At 43.9% G+C, this 25,398-nt stretch overlaps 1 protein-coding gene across 1 annotated transcript in view; it reads left to right on the top strand.

Annotated features, from left to right (window-relative positions):
• The first annotated feature begins 567 nt into the window (after window positions 1-567).
• The window catches only part of TRAP1 (TNF receptor associated protein 1), a 49,721-nt gene continuing 24,890 nt past the window's right edge, over window positions 568-25,398 (top strand). The window contains exons 1-3 of the mRNA XM_081132923.1: window positions 568-696; window positions 22,756-22,920; window positions 23,785-23,867. Coding sequence (XP_080989049.1) covers window positions 621-696; window positions 22,756-22,920; window positions 23,785-23,867 — 324 coding nt within the window. The 5' untranslated portion in view covers window positions 568-620. The remainder of the gene's footprint in view (window positions 697-22,755; window positions 22,921-23,784; window positions 23,868-25,398) is intronic.

Genomic DNA, 25,398 nt, shown 5'->3' with positions numbered 1-25,398 from the left:
GCGGGGGCGGAGAATCCGTATTTTACCCGGCTTGGAACTCTTGTGAGAGAGGCAGGCGGCCTGAATCCCCAGCTAGACTCACCTCCAGCAGGGTGAGAGCACTGGAATGAAAGAATAGCCCAGTTTTGCTGGGGGGGGGGGGGGGTGGCGCCCGAGTTCACGTCTCGGCGTATTCAAATCAAGCCTAAAATTCTCCTTTTCTCTCCTTTTAGGTGTGTGGCCTGCCTTGGTTCGAAGAGATCGACTTTATAAGTCGCCGGGCACTTGCGGACTCCAGAGGCGCTAAGGGCTTCTGCCCGGGCGCCCTCCTTCCAAACCCTCCCTGGCGGGCGCGAACATCTGCCCCATTTCAGGAGGCGCAAACTGAGGCCCAGCTGGCTAGGAAATGCCGGGGCCGCTCGGGCTCGGCCCGTCGCCCTGGACAACACCACGCGAGGCCGTGGAGGTCCCGCCGCCGAGCCGGACTGGCTCGCGCGTCCCACGGACGCCGGGGCCCACCCGCCAGCGCAGGCAGCCGCCTGGGCAGCCCGGCGAGGACCGTGACGTCACCACGCGGCGCCCGGGGGAGGGCTGGGCTCGGCTCGGCGCGCGCGCCGCACGGGGCGCTCCGGAGGACGGACATGGCGCGTGAGCTGCGGGCCGTGCTGCTGTGGGGACGTCGCCTGCGTGCGTCGGCGCTGGCGGCCGCCCCGGGAGGTGAGGGCCCCGGGTCTGGCGGGCGGGGGCGGGAATGCGCGGACACCCCGAGTCCGTTTCTCTTCTGTGGGAGCCGCGAGGACGGCGCCCCTCGCGCGCCGCGGGGGACTGAGATTTATTCGCCTAACGCGCGGTGCGTTTTGGTTCCACCTGGCTCTGCCCCGCTCCGTTCTGCGCGGTGTCCCCAGTCGGTAACGCCTTTGAGCCCCAGCCTGTGTGACTACAGCAGGGACTTCTCCTTGAGCCGGGGCGAGGCGGAGGGGCCCTTGGGCTGCACGCTCCTGGCAGCTTCGGGAGGTGAAATCCGAGAGCTGGGAAAACGGACTTCACCAGCGTGGTCATTTAAGTCCCTTAGTTGCGCCTTTTTTCCTCCCCGCGTCAAAATTGTTTTATACGCGAGTAATGGAATACATTAGCCATTTGCTCCCTCGTTCAGTCGACACAAACCTGAATGCCACTCGGCCCTCCACGGCACACGCAGCAAACCAAACGGAACCGGCACCCTGGGCCCTCGTGCAGCCCGTGGACTCGAGTTGTTGGCCGCCTATCCTGAGGGCCTGGGATTGATTGGTAGGTGCTGAAATAAAGAATGACCATAGTGTCTGCTCCTCACTCGGGAGTAACCGCTGGTGAACGTGTTGGCTTTCCTTCCAGGCTCTGCACAGTTACACACATATAAAAAGACGTGTCTAACTATTTTTACGTAAAAAGGTCTAAACCATATATGCATTGTGCTACAGAATTTTTGTTTTAAAGCTCCCAGCATGGCTTACACATATTTTCCTCAGTATGCACGGGTGTTCGACTTTCCAGCGGCTGCATATATCCTATATTATGAACAAATCATCATTTACTTAATATTGTCCTATTAATGGAAGTGATTAAGATTATTTCCAGTTTTTTTGTTGTTGTTACAATACTGTGTAGAATGGGCACTACTTAAATCTTTGAGCACATGTATGGTATTTCTTTAGAATTACACAATTAGAGTTTTAGAGTTGATGGTTCAGAGACTGTGCAAATTTGAAATGTTAGTTGATATTGCCAAATCGTTCTCCAAAAAGGCTTTATCATTTTGTATTCCCATTAGCAGGAAATGAGACTTCCTATAACAAGGTATCTTCTCCAACACTGGATATTACATATTTTCCAAACCAATGGTTTATAGGTTATTTCTTGTCTAATTTACATTTGCATGGATACTAGTGAGCAAGAATGTTTCCATTTGTATATCTTCTATGAATTTGCTTTTCATATCTCCTAACACTTTTTTCTGTTACCCAAGTCTTAAGTTTTGGTGTAGTCTCTTTAACCATGTGCCCTGACTGGGAATTGAACCAAGATCTCCTGGATCATAGGTCGATGCTCAACAGCTGAGCCATACCAGGCAGGCAGTAGTCTTGTTTTCTAAAAACTAACTGGTACAGTGAAAACATCTTTTACCCTGATACTCAGTGCACTCCCCAGCGGTGCCAGAAAAAGCCTCTCCAGCAACACATGTGTATACCCCCCATTCCCTTAGAAGAGATACTACACTACACTGGGACATACCAGACTTAATCTTCTGTTTCTTTTTAAAATATTTTTTTAATTGATTTTTTAGAGAGAGAGGAAGAGAGAGAGAGTGGAAACATTAACGAGAGAGAGAAACACCGATCGGCTGCCTCCTGCACACCCCTCACTGGGGATCAAGCCCGCAACCTGGGCATGTGTCCTGACTAGAAATTGAACTGGTGACCTCTTGGTGCATGGGATGACACTCAGCAAACTGAGCCACGCCAGCCAGGACTTGTATATTTTCATGTAATATATCTTGGGGTTTATTTCACATTGAGGCACAGAGTGCTAGTATTCCACTGTGTGAGCACCCCTTCATTTATTTAACCCTCTCCTGATGGACATTTAGGTTGTTTCCAGGCTTTTTTTTTTTTTTTTTTTTAAACCACAGCGCTGCCAACAGTTTTTCACATGTTGACCAGTGCTAGCTAGCATAGCAATATTTTAAATTTTGGTCAGTCTGATAGTGAAAATGCTATGTTATTTTCAAATGCATTTTATTAGTTATGAATGTGGTAAAGCATTTTTTTCTACAACTCAAAGCCTTTATGCCTCTTTTTTGTGAATTGCCATTTTTCTCTTGTGCTGTTGGCTTTTTTCTTACAGATCTGTAAGTAATCTTGCTATATTAAGGAAACTAGCCTCCTGACATGTGTTTCAGATTTTCCCCCCAGTGTGTTTGCATATTGACATAATTTTTTTTGGTACTTTGGTTATTGTTAGTTTTTTAATTTAAAAAAAAATTCAATTTTTTTATTGAGATACAACTGACATATAACATTATATTAGTTTCAGGTATATAACATAGGATTTGATATTTGTATATATTGCAAAATGATCACCACAATAAGTTTAGTTAACATCCATCACCTCACATAGGTACATTTTTCCTTGTTATTTTTTTTTTTAATTTTTAAATTTATTTTTTAAAGTATTACAGATGTCTCCTTTTCCCCCCATTGATTCCCTCCACTGTGCAGCCCCCCTCCTCTAAGCCTTCACCACACTATTGTCTGTGTCCATGGGTTATGCATATATGCATGTAAGTTCTTAAGTTAACCTCTCCCCACCTAGCCACCCACCCCTGCCTTCTCTCTGAGATTCATCAGTCTGTTCCATACTTCTGTGTCTCTGGATCTATTTTGTTCATCAGTTTATTTTGTTCATTAGATTCCACATATGAGTAAGATCATACTTCTTTTTTTTTTTTTTTTTTTTACTTTTAAAATTTATCTTTATTGTTGAGAGTATTACAGGTGTCCCATTTCCCCCTCCAATTGATACCCTCCATTTTGCTCCCACCCCCTCCCCAGGCCTTCACCCCATTATTAACTGTGTCCATGGGTTATGCATATAACTTCTTTGGTTAATCTCTTCCCACCCTCCAACCCCCTTCCCTCTTTCTTCTGAAATATGAGCGTCTGTTGCATGCATCAATGTCTCTGGACCTATTTAGTTCATCAGATTCTTTTGTTCATTAGCTGCTTCTTAAAGAAGACCCTTCAACTTTTCCTGTAGTGCTGGTATGGTGGTGATGAACTCCTCTAGCTCTTTCTTATCTGTGAAGCTCTTTATTTGACCTTCAATTCTAAATGATAGCTTTGCTGGGTAGAGCAATCTTGGTTGTAGTTCTGTGTTTTTCATCACTTTGAATATTTCTTGCCACTCCCCTTCTGGCCTACAAAGTTTCTGTTGAGAAATCAGCTGAACGATCGTATGGGTGCTCCCTTGTAGGTAACTAATTGCTTCTCTTGCTGCTTTTAAGATTCTCTCTTTGTCTTTAACCTTTGGCATTTTAATTATAGTGTGTCTTGCTGTGGGCCTCTTTGGGTTCCTCTTCTTTCGGATCCTCTGTGCTTCCTGGACTTGTAAGTCAATTTCTTTCCCCAGGTAGGGGAAGTTTTCTGTAATTATTTTTTCAAATAGGTTTTCAATTCCTTGGTCTCTTTCTTCCCCTTTTGGCACCCCAATAATACGAATGTGGGGCCTCTTGAAGTTGTCCCAGAGGATCCTTATACTATTTTCATATTTCTGGATTCTTTTTTGTTTTTGCTCTTCTGGTTCGGTGTTTTTTTGTTTCCTCATGTTCCAAATTGCTGATTTGATTTTCAGCCTCCTCTACTGCTGATTCCATGTAAATTATTCTTCATTTCAGTTCCTGTAACCTTCATTTCAAATTGGTACTTTATTATGTTACCAATTTTCTCAGTTATTTCCCTATTAGTCTGCTTAAACATCCTTATAAACGGAATTCTGAACTCTGTATCTGTTAGCTTGCTTGGATCTATTTTATTTAGTTCCTCTTCTAGAGATTTCTTCTGTTCTTTCCTTTATGACATGTTTCTTTGCCTCCACATTTTGGCTGCTTCCTGGTGTTTGTTTCTATGTATTAGGTAGAGGTGCTTTGTCTTCTGGAATTTGTAGAGTGGTTTTGTGTAGTAGGTGTCCTGTAGGGTCCAGTGGCTCAGCCTCCCCAGTCACCTGAGCTGGGCCTTCTAGGTGCTCCCCTGTGTGGGCTGTGTGCACTGTCCTGTTGTAGTTGAGCCTTGGTTGCTGTTGGTGTCACTGGGAGGAACTGACCCCCCAGGCCAATCAGCTGTGAGGACCAGCTGCAACTACAGCCAAAGAGCTGCTGTGCTGGAGACACCCCTGTGGATCAGGATTTACTTCAGTGGAGCTTTGGTGTTCACCAAGTGCGCCCCTTGAGTGTCACTCGTGGATGGGTGGGGTTGCAATCCAGCGTGGTGGAGTCTGACCACCAGGTGCACTGTCTCTGGGTTCTCCCGGGAGGTGCAAAGTCAGCCTCTGCCAGTGCCTTGCCCAGGGCCACCCAACATGAGCTATACAGCAAACTGTAGTTGGCTGCTACTTGTGCTGGGCTTGGAGGTGTCCAGGAGAGGCCAAGCTATGAGCCAAGGCAGGCTGCCGCTAGTGCCAGGCCTGGGGCCACTTATCAAGCTGTATGGGGCCTCTGCTTGTTTGAGAGATTTTAGGAAAGTCCTAAGCATGAGGCTCCAGAGGCCACTTGCGTAGAAAAGCCCCAGGAAATGGCCTGGATGAGCTGCAGGTGGGGAGGGGCAGGGCCAAAGGTGTGAGTCAGGTGCTGGCGATTCAAATATGGCGCCTGCCTGCCGGGTGTGTGCGGGGAGGACTCGCCAAAGGAGCAATGGCCTCTGCCAGCTCTTCTGCCTGGGAGGAAGCCACCCCTCCAGTTCTCGCCCTAATTTCAGGCAGGTTAGTTCCTCCCCAAATGTCCCAGGTTCCTTTCAAGCTGCTGCCCGGCACTGGGCTCAGAGGGCGCCCTTCGAGTGAGTCCGTGCGTGGGCCCTTTAAGAGGAGCTGTCTGGGGCTCCCACAGCCTCTGTGTCCCTCAGCGACAGTCCTCGCTGGTTTCACAGCCCGGAGTTGTGGGGACATCTCTTCCCGGCCCTGGAGCCCTGGGTTGGGGGCCTGCTGTGGGGCTGGGACCCCTCCCTCCTCCAGGAAACCCCCACCGCTGAGATGTCCCTCCCGGGTTTAAACCGTGGCACCCGCTGTGGGCCCTGGGCGAGTCTCCGACTCAGCCTGATCCACCCGCGTCTCCGCCCCTCCTACCAGCCTGGATGCTTCGTCAGTTCCCTGGTTGTGGGGCTTCTGTTCAGCCAGATTTCAGGAGGTTCTGAGTGATGGTGGTTCTGTATTTTAGTTGTAATTTTGATGTGGTTGCTGGAAGCGGCGGTGCAGCTGTTACCTATGCTGCCATCTTGTTTCTCTCATGTCTTTTCAATTTAGTGTTTTGGGTTTCTTCAGATAAATACCCAGAAGTGCAGTTGGGTCCTTCTTTGTCTCTTGTTTTATAGCCTTTGTTTTATTTTATTTTTAAAAATTTTTATGTTTTGAAAAATATATCTTTTATTGATTTCAGAGAGAGGGAGGGAGAGGGAGGGAGAGATAGAAACATCAATGATGAGAGAGTCATTGATCGGCTGCCTCCTGCACCCCCTCCACTGGAGATCCAGCCTGCAACCCAGACATGTGCCCTGATTGGGAATCAAACCGCGATCTTGTGGATCATAGGTTGATGCTTAACTGCTGAGCCACGCCAGCTGGGCAATATAGCCTTTCTTTTAAAGTCTGTTTTGTCTGGTATTAGTATTGCTACACCAGCATTTTGTTTGTTTTCTTTTTCACGAAATAATCTTTTTTCATCGCTTTACTTTCAGTCTGTGTGTCTTTTGTTTTGTTTTTTTAAAGATTGGAGGGCATCTGTGGGCCTCGAACTACCCTCACAAACATGAGTGGTTGGGAAGCGAAAGCTTGTGTTGAAGGAACCACTGAGCTAAAGCTAGCCCTGTGTGTGTGTTGTTGTTTTTTTCAATCTGAAGTGAGTCTTGTAGACAGCATATATAAGGGTCTTGTTTTGTTATCCGTTCAGCCTTAATTGGAACATTTAATCCATTTGTATTTAAAGTAAATTGTTGATAAATATGTATTTATTGCCATTTTATTCATATTTTTAATTTTTTTTTCTTCTTCTAACAGAAGACCCTTTAATGTTTCTTGTAATACTGCTTTAGTGGTGGTGAACTCTTTTAGCTTTTTCTTGTCTGGAAAGCTCTTTATCTGTCCTTTGATTCTAAATGACACCTTTGCTGGGTCAATTAATCTTGGTTGTAGGTCTTTGCTTTTCATCACTTTAAATACGTATTTCTTGCCAATCCCTTCTGGCCTGCAAAGTTGGTTGTGAAATCAGTTGACAGTTTTATAGGAGCTCCCTTGTAGGTAACTTCTTTTCTTTAGCTACTTTTAAGAGTCTCCTTGTCTTTAACCTTTGGTATTTTAATTATTATGTGTCTTGGTGTGGGCCTCTTTGGGTTTATCTTGTTTGGAACTCTCTGTGCTTTCTGAACTTGTATGTCTATTTCCTTCACCAGAGTAGGGAAGTTTTCTGTTGTTTTTTCACATAGGTTTTCACTTCTTGCTCTCTCTCTTCTCCTTCTGGCACCCCCATGATGCGAATATTGATATGCTTGAGGTTGTCCCAGAAGCTCCTTATACTATCCTCATTTTTTTGGATCCTTTTTTTCGTTTTGCTTTCCTGATTGGGTGTTTTCTACTTCCTTAACTTCCAAATCAAGCACCACCCTTTTGATCTTCTGCTTCAGCTACTCCATCGTTGATTCCCTGTAATGTATTCTTATTTCAGTTAATGTATTCTTCATTTCTGACTGGTTTTCTTTCTGTACTTTTGTTTCCTATCTCGTTGTTGAAGTTCTGACTAAGTTCATCTATTTTTCTCCTGCATCCTCATAACCACTGTTTTGAATTCTGCATCCGGTAGATTGCTTGTCTCCATGTTGTTTAGTTCCTTTTCTGGAGTTTTGTTCTGTTTTTTCATTTGGGACATGTTTCTTTGTCTCCTCATTTTGGCCGCCTCCCAGTGTTTCTATGTATTTGATAGAGCTGCTACATCTCCTGGTCTTGGTAGAGTGGTAGGTGTCCTGTAGGGTCCAGTAGCAGAGCCTCCCTGATCATCATACCTGGATGCTCCAGGTATACCTTCCACCCCACCTTGTATGGGCTCTGCTCACCCTCCTGTTGTAGTTGAGCTGTGATGGCTATTGGCATGTCAATCGGAGGGACTGACCCCTAGACCGCGAGGACTGGCTGCAAGGACTGGCTGTGACCACCATGGAGGATTAGCTGTACAGGGGCCTACCCACAGAGCAGAACTTCAATGGGGCTCTGGTGCCCACTGAATTTGCCTCTTGAATGTGTTGCTGTGGAGGTGGTCAGGTGGTGCTTTGAGTTGGTCTGATGATGTCCACTGGGTGAGTTGACTCTGTGACCATGCCTGTGTCTTGCCTGGGCCCTCCTGGCATGAGCTACAAAGTGATTTGCAGATGGCTTTTTCTGGAGTTGGGCTTGGAAGTGACCAGGAGAGGCCAAACTTCGAACCAAGGCTAGTGAGAGATATGGGGCACACCGAGGCCTAATGCTTGTTTGACAGATTTTAGGAGAATCTGAAGCATGAGCCAAGACAGGCCCTTTGTATGGAAAAGCCACTGGAAAGGGTGGGCAAGTTGGGTGGGGCGGGGTCTCAGGGAGTTACCAGGGCTGGTGAACATTGTGAGCCAGGTTGATGGAGACTCAGATATGGTGCCTGCCTACTGGCTCAGAAAAGGAACAATGGCCTCTGTCAGCACTTCTGTCTGGGAGAAAGCTGCTCCTCCGACTCTGGCCCTGATGCCATACAGACAGTTGCTCCCCATATGTTCGTGGTGCCTTTTGAGTTGCTGCCCCAGTACTGGAGCTCAGAGCTAGTGAGCCCAAGTAATTCCTTCTCAGACCCTTTAGAGGGACATCTGGGACTCCAGCAGCCCACTGTCTCAGCCACAATCCCCGCTGGTTTTTACAGCCAGCAGTTATGGTAATTTCTCTTCCTGGCACTAGAACCCTGGGCTGGGGGACCTGGTGTGGGGCTGGACCCCGTCTCTCCTCCGGGGGGCCTCCGTAGCCGAGATATCCCTCCCGATTTTTATCCGACACAGGTGGGTTTGGTACCAGCCCCTTCCCCGTCTTCACCCCTCCTACCAGTCTTGATGTGGCTTCTTTATATCCTTAGTTATAGGACTTCTGTTCAGCTAGATTTCAGATGGTTGTGAATGATGGTTTTTCTGTAATTTAGTTGTAATTTTAATGTGGTTGTGGGAGGATTCAAGTACCACATTTACCTGTGCTGCCATCTTGATGGGATGATCCTCTCTGTAATTGGGTAATTTTTATAAATAGGTTGTTTTGTAAATAGGTTATTGTTATACATAGCACAAAATTCAAAAAACACAAAGGTGTGTGCAGTGAAGAACTCATCTCACTGCTACCCTCAGACACCAGTTCCCCTCTTGTGCTAATACCCTTAGCCATTTTCTTGGGTGTTTTCTCACAGAGAGATGCTTGGCATATGAGAATAATTTATGTGTATGTGTACACACACATAGTATATTTAAACACCATAGTAGCAAATGCAAACCACTGTTCTGGACCAGGTTTTTTTCTTTTTAATTTTTTATTGATTTTTTAGAGAGAGAGAGGGGGGGAAACAGTGACGTGAGAGCAAAACATCGATCGGCTACCTCCTGCATGTGCCCCAACCCAGGCATGTGCCCTGACTGGGAATTGAACCAGCAACATTTTGGTGCCCAGGACGATGCCCAACCAACCTAGCCACACCGGCCAGAGTGAGGTTTTTCCCCCTAATATATCTTAGAGATAGTTCAGCATCAGGACATGTCACACAGAGTTGCCTCATTTTTTCTGTTTCAGAGTATGCCATTTTATGTATGTAATTTACTTACTAATAAATTAATAAATGACCTTCAGCATGGTCATTAACTCCTGACCCCTGAGCGACCCCTACGTTGGATCCTCCTCTGGTGTGTCTGTTCAGGCTTTCATATGACCGTGACATTGATAGTTGGAGGGAAGGGGCTCTTTTGTTGACAGCCATTTTTTTAAGAGGTTCATCATTGTTTTGAATAATTAAGTATTTATTTGATTAGAAAAGATATCCATTGAGAAGTCATGTTTTCACTTCAGTCCCCCTCCCCTCCATTCCCTCCCCAGCCTTCACAGGTCATCACAGTTGTTACTTGCTTATATGTCTTGTCAGTGTTTATATGAACATAGTAAGTACAGATATACATCTTCTACAAGAATATATGTTTTTCTGTATTCTGCTATTCACTTAATAGTTCTTGGGGAGAGACACATCGATTGCACGTGCCACAACAGGGGCTGGGGATTGAGCCTGCAACCGAGGTACGTGCCCTTGGCTGGAATCAAACCTGGGACCCTTCAGTCCACAGGCCGATGCTCTAACCATTGAGCCAAACTGGCCAGGGCCATGTGTTGTTTTTTTAAAATAGTGATGTAGTAGTAGTTGCTTGTTGGGAGGGACCATGGTTTATTTGCTAGGCCTCTGTAGACAGACATTTAGGTGGTTTCCAGGCATTTGCTGTTATATACAATGTTAAAATATATGGTCTTTCACCTCGGTCTTTAAGTACAGGCTCAGGTGTATCCATAGTATAAAGTCCTTAAATGAAGTCGCCATATTAAAAGGTATATGCATTTTGGCCCGGGTGGCGTGGCTCAGAGATTGAGTATCGACCTGTGATCTAGGAGACTGCAGTTCAATTCTCGGTCAGGGCACAGGCCCAGGTTGCTGGCTTGATCCCTAGTAGGGGGCATGCAGGAGGCAGCCGATCAATGACTCTCATCATTGATGTTTCTCTCTCTCTCTCCCCCCCTTCCTCCCCCCCCTCCCTCCCTCTCCCTGAAATCAGTAAAGACATATTATTTTTTTAAAAAAAGGTATATGCATTTTGTAATCTTGATGGATTCAGCCAAATCACCTTCCATTGGGCTCAGGCCATCCTGAGCGGTTTCTCCACAGGGTCATCAAAAGTCCTGTCTGAAAGTTGCTCCTAAAAGGAATTCTGTGCAGCTCTGTTGGCATGTCTCCCTATATCTGAGCTGGCTGGTAAAGATTAACTGTGGTGTGAACTCAAGCACAGTGCCAAAGAGGGGGCCTGAGATCAGGGAGTATTGATTGAGTTGTGCTGGACCTGCCAGGCCCTACCCTCTTCCTGCATTTGCCTTTGCTTCCTACTTGCAGGTTTGGCCATAACTTGGACTTACATATACTCCAGGTTGGCTGGAAGGAGATTCAGTCCCCCAGCCATCTTATATCCCACAAGTGACACTGCAGGGAGTTTCTCTGCTTATGTCAGGCTAAGTTCTGAGAGGATGTGTGTACATCTCTCTGTTTGAAAGTTCAAAGTGACACAGAAGGGTTGAAGTTGGTGGCCAGTGTCCCTCCCCCCCCCAAGCTTTACTGTCTTTCATTTCCCCCCTCCTTTTCATTTAAAAAGGAATGCATATAATATGTGTGTACAGTTTTTAAAAGAAGCATAAAATGAATTCTCTTTACCTAGCTTAAGTAGAAATTACCAGTCCCTTGAAGGTCCTGTGTGCTCCTTCCAGGTTCATCCCCTTCTCGCTCTCCCAGAGGTAATCACTGACCTGAATTTTCTGGTTGTTATTCCCTTGCTTTTCTTTATACTGCTGTACATACAGGGTGGGACAAAAGTAGGTTTACAGTTGTTCATATGGAAAATAATAAATAATAAGTAATAATACAAGAATAAGCTGTTTCACATACTCACAACTGTAATCCTACTTTTGCCCCACCCTGTACTTATGTACACACACAGACATCATTGAAATCCTATTGTGCATATTCTGCTGGGACTTTGCTTTCTTGGGTCATTATGTTGTCTTAGCTTTCTCCATGCTAATAGTGTAGTTCATTATTTCCCTTGTTTATTCTGCTATGTGAATATGCCATCATTTCTTTATAATTCCTGACATATACCGAAGTGAAATTATTGTCTCATTTGGTATGTTCCAACTTACTAAGTAATGCAAAATTATTTTCTAAGAAGAGTTGTATCACTGTATACTCCACCAGCAGACAATGAAAGACCTCTTTGTTCCACACTTACATCCAATGCTTGATATTCTTGGACTTTTTTTTTTTAATTGGCTTTCAAGAGGGAGGGGGAGAGAGAACAGAGACATGGATATGTGAGAGAGAGAGACATTGATTGGTTGCCTCCTTTACTTGCCCTGACAGAGGATTGAACCCACAATCTAGGTATATTTCCTGGCAGGGAATTGAACCCGCAACTTCACTGCATGGGACAGCGCTCCAACAACTGAGCCACACTGACCAGGGTAGTATTCTTGGACTTTTTTTTTTTTTTTTTTAATATGTCTTTATTGATTTCAGAGAGAGAAAGGGAGAGGGAGGGAGAGAGATAGAAACATCAGTGATGACAGTGAGTCATTGATCGGCTGCCTCCTGCGGGACCCCTACTGGGGATTGAGCCCACAACCTGGGCATGTGCCCTGACTGGGAATCAAACCGAGATCCCCTGGATCATAGGTTGATACTCAACCTCTGAGCCATGCCGGCTGGGCAGGTATTCTTGGACCTTTTAATCTTTGCAAGTCTAGTGAGTGTTAAATGATATTTTGTGTTTGTGTATGGTTGATTGTAAGATATACATTAGAAAGTACATAAACTATAATGAAACAGTATTGTCTGTAAGGCTTATCCATGTTCTCTAATATTTTATTCTATGAATATACTGCAGCTTACTTCTCCATCCCAGGCACAGACATTGGGTTGTTTCTAGTGTGGGGCTTTTACAAATGAGGTGTCCTGCCTCACAGACACAGCCATTTCTCTAGGGTAACTAAGAGTAGAATTGCTGGATTTAGGGTGACTTGTTTTTTAAAATGGATCCTGATTTACTTTCCACCAAGTCTGTGTGAGAGTTCCTACTGTACCATATTCTTGTTGATGCTTAGGATTTCCAGATGTTTTAAGCGTTTGTCAATTTGATTGTTATAAAATGATGTTTCACTTGTGGTTTTAATTGCATTTTAATGGATTACTAATGAAGTAGAGAATATTTTTTTCATGGTTATTGGCCATTTGTTTCCTTTTCATGCTTCCTATTCATGCCTTTTGCCCCCATTTTTTCTTCTGATTGATTTTTTTGGTTGTTGTTCTTTATGGGTACTAATCTTTTATGAGTCAATCCTTTGCAATTAATAATTAATAATTGTTGCAAATGTAGTCTCCCAGTTTGTGGCTCACTATTTCACTCTTATCTTGGTGTCTGGTTTTCTTGTTTGTTTTTTTGGTGAACAGAAGTTTTTATTTTTAATTTAGTCAAATGTACCAGTCTTTAGTGGTTTACCTCAAGGTTCTGCAACTAAGGCCCATGGGTCAAATCAAGCTGATGGCCTGTTTCTGCGAATAAAGTTTTATTGGGATACAGACCCGCCTGTTCTTTCACATGTTTGTGACTGCTTTCCTGCCATATGGCAGAGATGAGCAGCTGCAAGAGAGACCACGGCTCAAAAAGCCTAAAATATTTACTGTCTGCCAAACTTTTACAGCAAAAGTTTGCCCACCTATGTTTACTTCAAGGTCATAAAGATCATCTACTTTTTCTATAAAAGCTGTTCTCTGACGCATTTCTAACAAACGGGAGTTGTGAGCTGCTTCTTTGAAGCTTTAATTAAAATTTTCCTTTTTACTGGTAAACTTTTTCATGGGTCATTTGCCAGATTAGGAAAGAGTTGCAAACTAGCAATTACACACTAATACTGGCTGTAAACCAAATTTTGTTTGGTCCAAACATTTAAAGAGGTAATTGCAAACATTTAAAGTCAGATTTCACATAAATATTTGAGTTTCTTCTATTGAAAAATTAAAAGTTCTGAGAATCTCGGCCTACATTTGATAATGGTGACAGTCTCTGAGAATATAGTAGCAGCTCTTGCCTCTTACAGATGGGCGTGCCCTCTGCAATTTGCTGTAGTACCCATACTCTCATTTGTTCCTTCATTCTGAGCCCATTAGTGCCATTTCTTTTGCTGTTATTTTTTTTTATAGTAGAGTTAATTATATTGATTGATTGTTTAGTGCTAAACTAGCCTTGCATCCCTAGGGTAAACCTGGGTTGGTTATGATAGCGTATCATTTTTACATATTGCTGGATTTGATTTACTAATATTTTATTCTGAACCTCCATGTCTGTGTTTGTGAGGGATATTAGTCTATTACTTTTATTCTGTGTGTATACTGTCTTTCTCAGGTTTTGACTTAGGGCTGTGCTGTCCTCATAAAACTTGTAGGGAAATATTCTCTCTATTTTGTGAGTTAAAGATTGGTGTTATTTTTTCCTCATCTGTTTGATAGAATTCACTAGTAAAAATTCTGGGCCTAGAATTTTATTTGTGGGTATATTTTTGAAAACATTCAGGAGCATTTAAGACCTTGCTCCCTGGTAGATGTCGTCACTTTGGCTCAAACTCATAACAAAAACAAACAAAAAGAAAACATTCAATTTCTTTATTAGATATAAAGCAGTTCAGAATTTCTGTTTCATCCTCTGTCACTCTGGATAGGTTTTTTTTTCAAGGAATTTGCCCATAGTTCATGCAAATTGTCAACTTTCTTGGCATAAATTTATCCATAATGTTTCCTTACTATCCTTTTAATGTCTTTGGAATTTGTAATGAGAGCCCCACCTTCATTCCTGATGTTGGTAACTGGTATTCTCATTTTTCTTCAGAGGTTCAGGTGGAAAGGTGGGATGTGGTTGCAGGTAGAGGAGGGAGCATGAACACTAGCCTGTGTGTGTGTGTGTGTGTGTTGTGAGATTCAAATTATTGGTGCTTCCCATTTTGTGCAACCCCAAACCACCGAATAGATTATAACATTGTGACATTGTAACCTGACACTGAGGTTTGTGGTTTTCCCATAGGGTGTAGAGGAAACATGAATACAGATACTGTGCAGAAAGTGTGTTTGTATCTGGTTCAGACAAATTTGTTGCATTATTGGTTTATTCTTAAAGTCATTGTAGAAAGTTCAGTTAACCTGAAATCAAACCTGTTCATAATAATGCTCTTGACTAATGTAATCTTGGAATTGTGTTGAAAAGTCCTGGTGGGAAATATAGATTGCTTATTTTCCCCCTTTTCCAAACTATGAGGACTTACATTACCCCATTATAAACAACATATTAAATCTTTTAAAAAGTATTTTGAATACTAAGTGGGGAAAACCCAAAAGATATAGAAAAAATAAAACATGGGAAAATTGTTTAATCTTGGAGTGAAAAAGGCCTTTACAAACAAAACTAATTTCCTTAATACAGGGTGTTCCAAAAAATGTATACACACTTTGAATGATTATAAAGTCATTGTTTATTAACATACAGTTTATTTTCAAAATTTAAAAGAATCTACAGAAATGAATCATTTTTTTTGTCAACGCCTATTTTCAAACTGATGACCGTTCTGGACCAGGCACTGCTGATAACATGAAGCAATGGAATCGCAAACATCAAGGATCATTTTGTTTGATATTTGTTGCCCTCAATTCATCAACTGTTGCCAGTTTTGTACCATAAACTTTATCTTTTATGTGTCCCCATAAAAAAGTCTAGTGGATAAATTTTCTTTGTTCAAAGCTTAGTCTGGCTTCACCCATTATTTCAAATAAGTTAAACCTGAAAAGGAAAGAAAGTTAAGTGAGTTATCAGCTGTTAAAGTATGTATACATTTTGGGGGGGGCTGTGTCCCCCCCAAAAAGATACATGCACTTTGAATAATTATAAAAGCAGTGTTTGTACTTCAAATGTGTTTTCAATCTTCCAGTAGCATTTTAGGATGAATTTCCTTTGTTCAAAGCTTAGTATGGCTGAAAAGAAAGAAACATCAATTGAGCTATTATCAGCTGCTAAAGTGTGTATACATGTTTTTGGGACACCCTGTGTCCCTGACAGGGTGTCAGGATTCCCTCCCCCTTCACCTATTTTCCCCTAACGTTAATATCTTACATAGCTGTGGCACAACTTTTTTTTTTTTTAATAATCCTCACCCAAGGATATTTTTTCCATTGCTTTTCAGAGAGAATGGGGGTGGGGGGGGGGAGAGAGAAAGAGAGAGAGAAAGAAAGAGAGAAAGAAACATAGATGTGAGAGAGACGCATTGATTGGTTGCCTCCTGCGCGTACGCTGACCAGGACCAGAGATCGAGCCCGCAGCTGAGGAAGTGCACGTGACCAGGATTGAACCTGAGACCCTTCAGTCTGAGGGCCGACACACTCTAACCACTGAGCAAACCAGCTAGGGCTATGGTACAACTTTTGACAACTGAAATAACATTGACACAATACTGTTAAGTCATCTGCCAATCTTTTTAAAATTTAGCCAGTATTCCCATTGATGTCCCTTTTTCTGGTCCAGGATCCTACCTTGCACTTAGTTACGTTTCTTGAGTTTCCTGCAGTCTGTGATGGTTTCTCAGTCTGTTTTTGTCCTTCAGAACATTTGATGCCTTCGACCAGTTATTTTATAGGAAGCCCCTCAGTTTGGGTTTGTCTGATGTTTTCTTATGATTCGATTGAGATGCATTTTTGGAAAGAACATGACAGAAGGGAAGCCGTGCCCTCTCACCACACCAGGAGTTGCAGGATGTTGACTTATCTCATTCCTGATGATGGTAATTGTGGTCACTTAGTTAAGGGGTATTTGCCACTTTCTCCATGGTAAACTACTGTTTTTCTCTTTAAAATCAATAAGTATCTGGTGGGAGATAGTTTGAGACACTGCAAATATTCTGTTTCTTGTGGACCTTTAAATATCTGTCAATAATTTATACCTGTCATAACCATTACTATGCTTGCTTAATGGTAATTATCTATGTCATCATTCCTTATACATTTTATTTATTTATTTATTTATTTATTTAAAATCCTCACCCGAGGATACTTTTTCCATTGCTTTTCAGATAGAGTGGAAGGGAGAGAGAGAGAAACATTGATGTGAGAGAGACACATCGATTGGTTGTCTTCTGCATGCTCCCCGACCGGGGCTGGGGATTGAGCCTGCAACCAAGGTACGTGCCCTTGGCCAGAATTGAACCCAGGACGCTTCAGTCCGGGGACTGATGCTCTAACCACTGAGCCAAACTGGCTAGGGCCATTCCTTATGCATTAATTAATTGCCCTTCTGCTCTAAGGAAGAGGTCCTTTCTCCCCCCCATTTATTATTTAAGTATGGACTAATAGGCACTTCTTTTATTTGTCAGTTTGCAGTCCATTATTTTCATTATTTTGTTGCTGAGATCGTCCTTGGCTGTGCTTTTGGGATTACCTTCCTGTTGGAACCCGTGTCTTCTTGGCATGCCCCATCACTTCTGATTCCTTGATCACTTTCTGGCACCACAAGGTATTCAGGCTTATCTTGTATGTTTTCCAATGGTCTTGGTTCCTTTTAGTGGACAGTGGTATTTACAAACCAAGATCTGATGCCAGGGAGGCTGACTATCCACCTTGGTTTGCCCAGGACGGAGGTGCTTCCTGGGAGATGTGACTTTGAAGTGGGCAGTTCCAGGATGATCGTTCTCCCTGATACCAGGTGTGCCCATTGCTACTGGGCCATCATTGCCTCTAAGCCTTTCAGCAGAGAAAATACTGAGAGTAGGAAATAAATACATGTATGTATACTCATGCACACATACACGCACCTCACTCGTTATTTCTACATCAGGTCTGTATCTGCCTGAAAATTCATGAGTTCATGCTGATGCCTCCAGTTCCAGTGTAGTACCACAGGGTTCCTCCTGGCCTCCCCTCTCCTTATTTGAAACTCTTTTCTCCCGACCCAAAGTCCTCCATGTTCTTGCTTGATCTTGGTATATACTAAAGTACTATTAGGATTGCTAACAATTCTGCTACAATAAATGTATGCAGTCCCTTTGGAGGTTAGCTTTACAATATACAGTCAGAGACCATGTTCTGAAGTTCCTTAGGTTGATAATTCTTGTCTTCTTCCTGTGTGGTTAGGTTGTTTGTGATGTAGCTTTGAATGTTTGTTACTGTTTGTATTTCATTTGCTGTTCCACGCAAACCCTGGTTGCTCTTAATTATTTACTTTTTGTGTATGTGAAATATTACCGTGGTTTTTAAGAGTCAGAGATCCTCAAAAGGTATCCTCAGAAATGTCGCGTTCCTCTCAGCTCTCCTACTTTGTTTTTAATTACTTATTCTTTCCATTCTATTCCCACACACCAGTTATGAGTTCATTTGTGAGCCCGTCAAAAACAAAAATCCTGAAATCGTAACCCCAGCACCTGTGAATTTGACCTTATTTGGAAATAGGGTCTTTGCATATGATCAAGTTAAGAAGAGGTCATTAGGGTGGACCTCAGTCCATTGTGGCTGTGTCCTATAAAAACAGGGAATTTGGACCAGACAGACATAAACAAAGGGGAAACTATGTGAAGACATCGGGAGAAGATGACCCATCCGCAAGCCAAGGAGCACCTGAGCAGGAAGAGCGGCCTGGACAGATTCTCCCTCACAGCCTTGAAGGAACCAGCCCTGCTGACACTTTGATTTTGGACTTCTAGCCTCCAGAACTGGGAGATGATAGGTTTCTATTGTTTAAGCTGCCAAATCTGTGGTACTTTGAAACTAACACACACACCTTTTCTAGGCAGCTAACACACACCTTGTAGGCAACCAATTTCTTATGGTTTGAATTGTGTGCCCCAAAAGGATATGTCCAAGTCCTAACTCCCAGAACCTGTAGATGTGACCTTATTTGGAAATGACGTCTTTGTAGATGTAGTAAGTTAAGATGACATTATATTGTGTTAGAGTGAACCCCAAATCCAGTATAACTGGTGTCCTTATAAGAAGAGGTAAATTTAGACACAGGATGTGCACACAGGGAAGAGAAGGCTGTGTGATGACAGAGGCAGAGATTGTAGTGAGGCACCTACAAGCCAGGAGCACCAAGGATTGTGGACAACACCAGAAGCTTGGGGGAGAAGTGTGGACAAACTCTACTTCAGAGCTTCCAGAAGGAATCAGCCCTGCCAAAACCTTTATTTTGGCTTTCTAGCCCCCACAACTGTGAGAGAATAAATTTCTGTTTTTTTCATCTACCCAGTTTGTGAAAGTTGGTTACAGCAGCCCTAGGAAATGCATGCACGTGATCTCATTATTTTCTAGTTTATCCTTCCTGTGTTTCTTTTGCACAGATGAGTGGAAACATATTTTCCTGTAGTCCTGTCTTTCTTCCACGAAGGGTAGCATGCAGTAGATAACACTTTAGCACATTGGAGCATTATTTTTGTTTTTGTTTTTGAAATATGTTTTTATTGATTTCAGAGAGAGGGAGGGAAAGGGAGAGAGAGAGAGAGAAACATCAGTGATGAGAGTCATTGATCGGCTGCCTCCCGCATGCCTCCTGCTGGGGATCAAGCCTGAAACCTAGGCATGAGCCCCGAATCAAACCATGACCTGGTTCATTGGTCAACTACTCAACTACTGAGACACCCCAGCCTGGCTGGAGCATTATTTTTAACAGTACAAGACTGGAAGCAGTTTAAACATTCATAAATTCAGCACTAGTTGAATACTTATCCATTATAGTGGAATATTTTGTGTTTGTTAAAAAGAACAAGCAGCTTTCTGTACTGATTTGGAATGATCTCTAAAATATGTTTGTTTGTTTGTTTGTTTGTTTGTTTTTTAAAAAATATATCTTCATTGATTTCAGAGAGAGGAAGGGAGAGAGAGGTAGAAACATCGATGATGAGAGAGTCATTGATCGGCTGCCCCCTGCACACCCTCTACTGGGAATTGAGCCTGCAACCCAGGCATGTGCCCTGACCGGGAATCGAACCACAATCTCCTGGATCCTACGTTGATGCTTATTTGCTGAGCCATGCTGGCCACGCTCTAAGATGTGTTCTTGATTAAAATATTCATACATGCAAGACTGGAAAAAAGAAAAGTATGCCAGCCATAAATCAAAAAGCTATTACTCCCCGCACAATCTGGGAACAGATTTAGAACAAGTAGTTTATGGGGGTCTCAAAATTCTAAGAGCCATTAGCCTCTGAATTTTTCTATTTCCTATAATTTCTGATTTCCTTAGGGGTAGGGATGGTTTTAGCTGAGAGGCAGTGGGGGAATGCAACTTGTTCTTTTCTGAGGACCAAAAGACGGATGTCAAGGAAAGGACTCTGTTAGCAGAGCAAGGTGGGACAGGAAGTGAAGATAAATGATTAAGCTCCGCAGGAGTGACTCGGTTGAGGGTCATCCTGTGCACTGAAAAGTTGTCAGTTCTATTTCCGGTCAGGTTACATACCTGGATTTGGTCCCCGGCTGGGGCACATACAGAAGGCAACCAATCAATGTTGTGTTCTCCCTCCCCCCCCCTCTCTCTCTCTCTCTCTCTCTCTCTCTCTCTCTCTCTCTCTCTCTCTCGGCATGACCTCGGGTGAGGATTGGAAAACAAGATTGCCCCGGCCAGTGTTGCTTAGTTGTTGGAGCGTCGGCCCATGCACCAAAGGGTTGAAGGTCCAGTCCCCAGTCAAGGGCATGCAGCTGGGTTGCAGGTTCTATCCTGGGCCTGGTCGGGCATGTGATGGAGGCAGCCAATGGATATTTCTCTCCCACATCGATGTCTCTCTCTCTCTCTGTCTCACTCTCCCCCTCCCTCCCTCTCTTCCACTCTCTTTAAAAATCAATGGAAAAATTATCCTCAGGTGAGGATTAACAAAACAAAAAATGATTAATTCAGTAAATTCTGCTTTTATGCAAATAGAATGAATCAGGAATACTTCAAACGTATTCAGCAGTGAGGAAAAACAGCATCTCTTCTTGAGGGTGTGATGTGTTATCTAATGTTTTTGGGGCATGTGAACAGGAATTTATGAAGCGCTCCCTATGTGCCAAGACCTAGAGCTTGATAGGGAGAGAAGGGCAGAGGCACCCCCACTGTTGGTTACCATACTGGTAGGGGCACAAGGGGCATGAAGGATGTCAGCAAACCTGCTGGACTGGGGCTTCTGGAAGGAGTTAGGATTCTGTTGGTTTGTGGGGTGGTTTGGTGGAGGGCCTGGAATACCAGCCCAAAGCATTTAGAGTTGACAAGGTTGCATTCAGGAATACATCCTCCAAAACTGGGGAAATAAGATGGATTTGGTGTCAGAAGGTGAGTTTGTAGAAATTGAAGAGATGGATTGGAGAGAACATTATTGTAGGAGACCAGCTCAAAGGTATGCAGGGACAAGGGACTGGACAGGGGAGGTCCACGTGGCTGGAGGTGGAGCAGGGACCATGGTCAGTGCTACCTGCATGTCATTGCTAGAAGACTCCGGAAGACTGCACCTCTGCCCTTCCCTGTGGCCAGGTAGAAGGGAGTGGTCGATGGGTGGAAGATGGTAAGAGGAATGAATATTAGAAGAAAGAATGTCTAAAATGCTTTCAGTGTTTGCAGAGGCTGCTCACATGGAGACATAGTCAAGAACCCCACCAGTCTGTGATCACTGAGCTTTCTGCTCTTCTCTTCTGGAGGACCACCTCTACCTCCTCATTTTAGTGGCTCCGACACTTACACTCCTGCTAGTTTGTCTGGAGTCACAGTGTTTCATGTAGAATTCAGATCCAGATCCTGTCCCGAGGTGAACTTGAGTCTGATGTCCCTCAAATATCTCTCCTTTATCTCACTCACTGGTTTCATCCCTAAATTCCAACTGTGCTTTAAGGCAGAGGGCTCCCACCTTTGGTGGGAAACCTGCTTATGTCTCCAAATGTGTCCATGAGAGCACTGTCCCTGGTGGGGGGAGCTCAGGGACTTCAGTACCCTGGCCTGGTGCAGAGCAACCCTCTAACCAAATATCATTTAATTCCAGAAGGAAGAAACTCCCCGGGGTTTTTGTTTTGTTTTGCTTTTTGGTTCCTTTTTTTTAGTGAAAACTAGGATTAGGTACAGAGGATTAAATATTTAGAATGCTCTGAAATTGAATATTTTTTGAGTTGGGATAGATGTTTTTAAGGTATTCTGCATAGAGGTAACAGCTAAGGCCACGTTATTTATAAATCCAGGAATAAACTAAAGAAAAGTCAAGTTTTTATACCTTTGTAGGCATGTGGAAGTCAATATGTTGATTTTTAAACCATCAGGTTATTCTGGATATTCTGAATCACTCCTTTCTGTCCATCCCACTTGTATAGTACATACCAGTCAGGCACAGTTCAGTAAGGTCTAGACTTTCACACAAGGGTCTTGCGTGTCAGACCTGTATCCTTCAAAACATTGGCCATGAAACACAAACTGACTGATGCCAGTCCCCAGGCTGGTGGTCCTGGAGTCGGTGTGTGACACTGTCCTGAGGGGCTGCTAGTAAGGACTGATTCTTGCCAGGTATGGTGGAGGTGTCCACATGTGTTTGTAGCATTTGAAGGCGGAGGATGCATTTACTAGTCAGACTGTGGACAGCAGTGTCAAATGATGGGTTTCCCATCTTCCCTTGCAGTGGTTCCTAGGTCCACGGTGCTGAGCAGGTTACAGAAAACAAATTCAAGAGACAGTGTGAAGTCCCTTCCTGGTTATAGGTAGAAGAGATCCCTCGCTACTTTTCAGTTTTTAAATACACTAATTTAAACTGTTTTGGACAAAAAAGAAAAGGAATCAACAAAGATTCTTTTGAAGATGAGACTGTTTCAGAATATTAACATTTAAAAATTTGGATTCCTCTCAAGGGGACATGTTTTCTTCATTTTTCCATTGCAGCTACAAAGTAAGGAAGGATGGCCTGTCGTTATTCAGGCTCCTGTGGGGACTGTGAGCATTGAGGGATGAGGGATGTTTGAGTTTGGGGGTTTTATACAAGATCTCACTGGGGAACGTATGTGAGAAGTGGTGCCAAATGGCCCCTGCCTGCCCCCAAGTTCTGATACTGGTACTTGACATGTGTGAGGATATGTTACCAAAATATGTTTATGAACACATTAGGTTACCTGTGCCTGAAGGCTTATTAATTCTCCTTCTTTGTGCATGTTTGTCTTTTCAGGAAAACCAGTCCTCTATCCTTGGAGGGCCCCAGTCCAGTCCAGTTGCCCCAAGCGAAACTTGGCTTCGAGCTTCCACGTTGGACGTCCATTCAGCTCGCAAGCTGCTGAGGACCAGAAGGAGGAGCCCCTACATTCCATTATCAGCAGCACAGAGACTGTACAGGGTACTGTGTTCAGCCAAGTTGGGATCTGGGAAGGCTTAGCTCCTGGCTAGGAAGCGAGGGGAGCTTTTTGAGGTAGAAGTGTGATCCACCCACTGGCTTCAGACAGGAAGGTCTTGGTTGGAAGGAGAGTTCCCCAAACAATGAATGCTTCCTCCTTAGGAACTTCTGACTTTCATTCTGGTACATTGCCCCCTCTGGTGGTCACCCATGGGTTTGCGGCAGGGTACTTTCTGAGGAGTGATTCATGACACATCTGCTAATAATCATGGAAGTGGGAAGGAAACTCAGTATTGGCCCTGCCGACGAAGGACCACATGCTTAGGTTGTCCTTTCAGTCCTAAGAAGTGTAAAGAAGCATTCTCTAAAGCCAGTCCCAAAGTGGGTCCATTTCTGCCTTTCAAATGAGACAGCAGAATCTTTGATGTTTCAGTTAAGGAGAGTGAGGTTTCCTTGTTATTTTGCTTTCTAAGTAAGTAAGTTGGAGACCACTGTTTTGAAGAATAGAATCCACGGTCTGGTTGTTGGAGCCAGTCTGATACTCAAGATTGGGCACTTTGGGAAGTGCCGGCCTATGTAGCCTCTCAGGTGGCCTAGACCCCAGGCATGCAGGCCTCAGTGGTGGGAGGTGGGTGACAGTTGTGCTCCCCTTTGCCCCTTTCTGTTGAGAAAGAGGGGAACCACTGGGTTTGTCCTGCTCCTGAGATCCTGCCGTAGAGCCCCAAAGAGCTGACTTCTTTCTTCATTACTCTTGAGCAAAATGCTTAAAACTCATTACCTTAAACATTCTTTTGAATGTTACATAGCATATTCTTCCATGAAAATAGAAATTAAACTTTATTGGTTGTGTCTGTGGTTCATTACCAGGTTCCGTTTCCAAACATGAGTTCCAGGCTGAGACAAAGAAGCTTCTGGACATTGTTGCCCGCTCCTTGTACTCAGAAAAAGAGGTACAGTACCTGTCAATCACTCCTAGCACTCGCAAAGTTTCTTTTGGCAAAACTATTTTTATACTATCCTGGGGAAATGCCACATAGTACATTAACTGTAAGAATGCCTTAAATTTGGACAGGTCTTGATCTTAGCTACCAGCAAGAGGGGTTTGTTTGTTTGTTTTCGTTTCTTTGTTAATCCTCACCAGAGGGTATTTTTTCCATTGCATTTTTAGAGAGGGAAAGAGGGAGGGAGGAGGGGAGAGAAACAGAGAGAGAGAAACATTGATGTGAGAGAAACGCATCGATTGGTTGCCTCCCACAGGTGCCCCTACCAGGGCCAGGGATGGAACCTGCAACCCAGGTACGTGCCCTTGACTGGGAATCAAACCCAGGACTTTTTGGTGTGCGGGCCAAGCTCTAACCACTGAGTGACACTGGCCAGGGCCAGCAAGAATATTTTTACCAAAGTCTCTTTGGGTAAATATATCCAGATGGTTCTTTGGGTCAGATTGACTCTGGAAATTAATTAATTTTGCCGATGATTTCAAAGCCCTTCTCTTGTCAGCTGGTGCCCCCAGTCTAGAGGGGGGTGGGCTGGAGAGCCCCGGTGCAGTGGAGCAAGGAGGGCCATGAGGGCCTCTTTGAGGGGTTTAAGCTCATCTAGGGCTGACAGGTGATGAGAAGGTCAGAGAGCAAACAGGCAATCGTCGTTTCCCTGCTCATGACTACATTGCAAAGAAGAATTTTGAAGAAGTTAGGTGAATCACCAAACCCCAAAGTTAAAAGGGACTTTTCAGGAAATATTTCCAGGTCTTGTGCTGTTAAATATTATATTCATGTATCTTTGTTACGTCCAGCTTCTGTTGTCTTGGGGGTCAGATCAGCCCACTCCCTCCCATCCCGTGTGTGCTGGTCTCACTGTAAGTGGAAGGTCTGTTTGAGGTAAAGGTACTTTTTAGATGCTGGTGGGTAAGTGGGCCTGTGGCTTTTTTTTTTTTTTTTTTTTTAATTTTATTGATCTCAAAGAGAAGAAGGGAGAGGGAAAGAGAGAGATAAAAACATCAGTGATGAGAGAGTCATTAACCAGCTACTTCTTGCACGTGCCCTGCTGGGGATTGAGCCCATGACCTGGGCATGTGCCCTGGCCAGGAAATGAACTGCGATCTCCTGGATCATAGGTCGATGCTCAACTGCTCAGCCTTGCCGGCTGGGCCCTGTTACCCTTTTTTGTCCTGAACATGGTAGGTCTGGTTTTTGATGATCCCACATTAAATGAAGGCGGAGAGTCTTTCTTCAGTGAGTAGGAGAAAGAGATGTTTGGGAAATATTTTGTCATGCCTGGGCAAGAGATGGGAAAGAAGGGGCTTCTCAGAGGGTTCTTTTTAAATTTTTAGTTAACAGGTTGACACCTAACTTTAGGCTTGATTTTCAGGAAGGAACAGTAGAGGTAGAGGTTACTGTATAAAGCTGTCTTAAGGAGAAATAATTGCCTTGAACCATTTTGTGACCTGCCTTGGAGAAACTGCCTCTGAGTAAAGTGGAAAGT

Source organism: Miniopterus schreibersii (genome assembly GCF_964146895.1).
Source record: "Miniopterus schreibersii genome assembly, chromosome: 3".
In the NCBI taxonomy this organism is placed as follows: Eukaryota; Metazoa; Chordata; class Mammalia; order Chiroptera; family Miniopteridae; genus Miniopterus; species Miniopterus schreibersii.
Note: the sequence above shows the minus strand (reverse complement) of the source record. Positions and strands in the feature narration are given on the sequence as shown.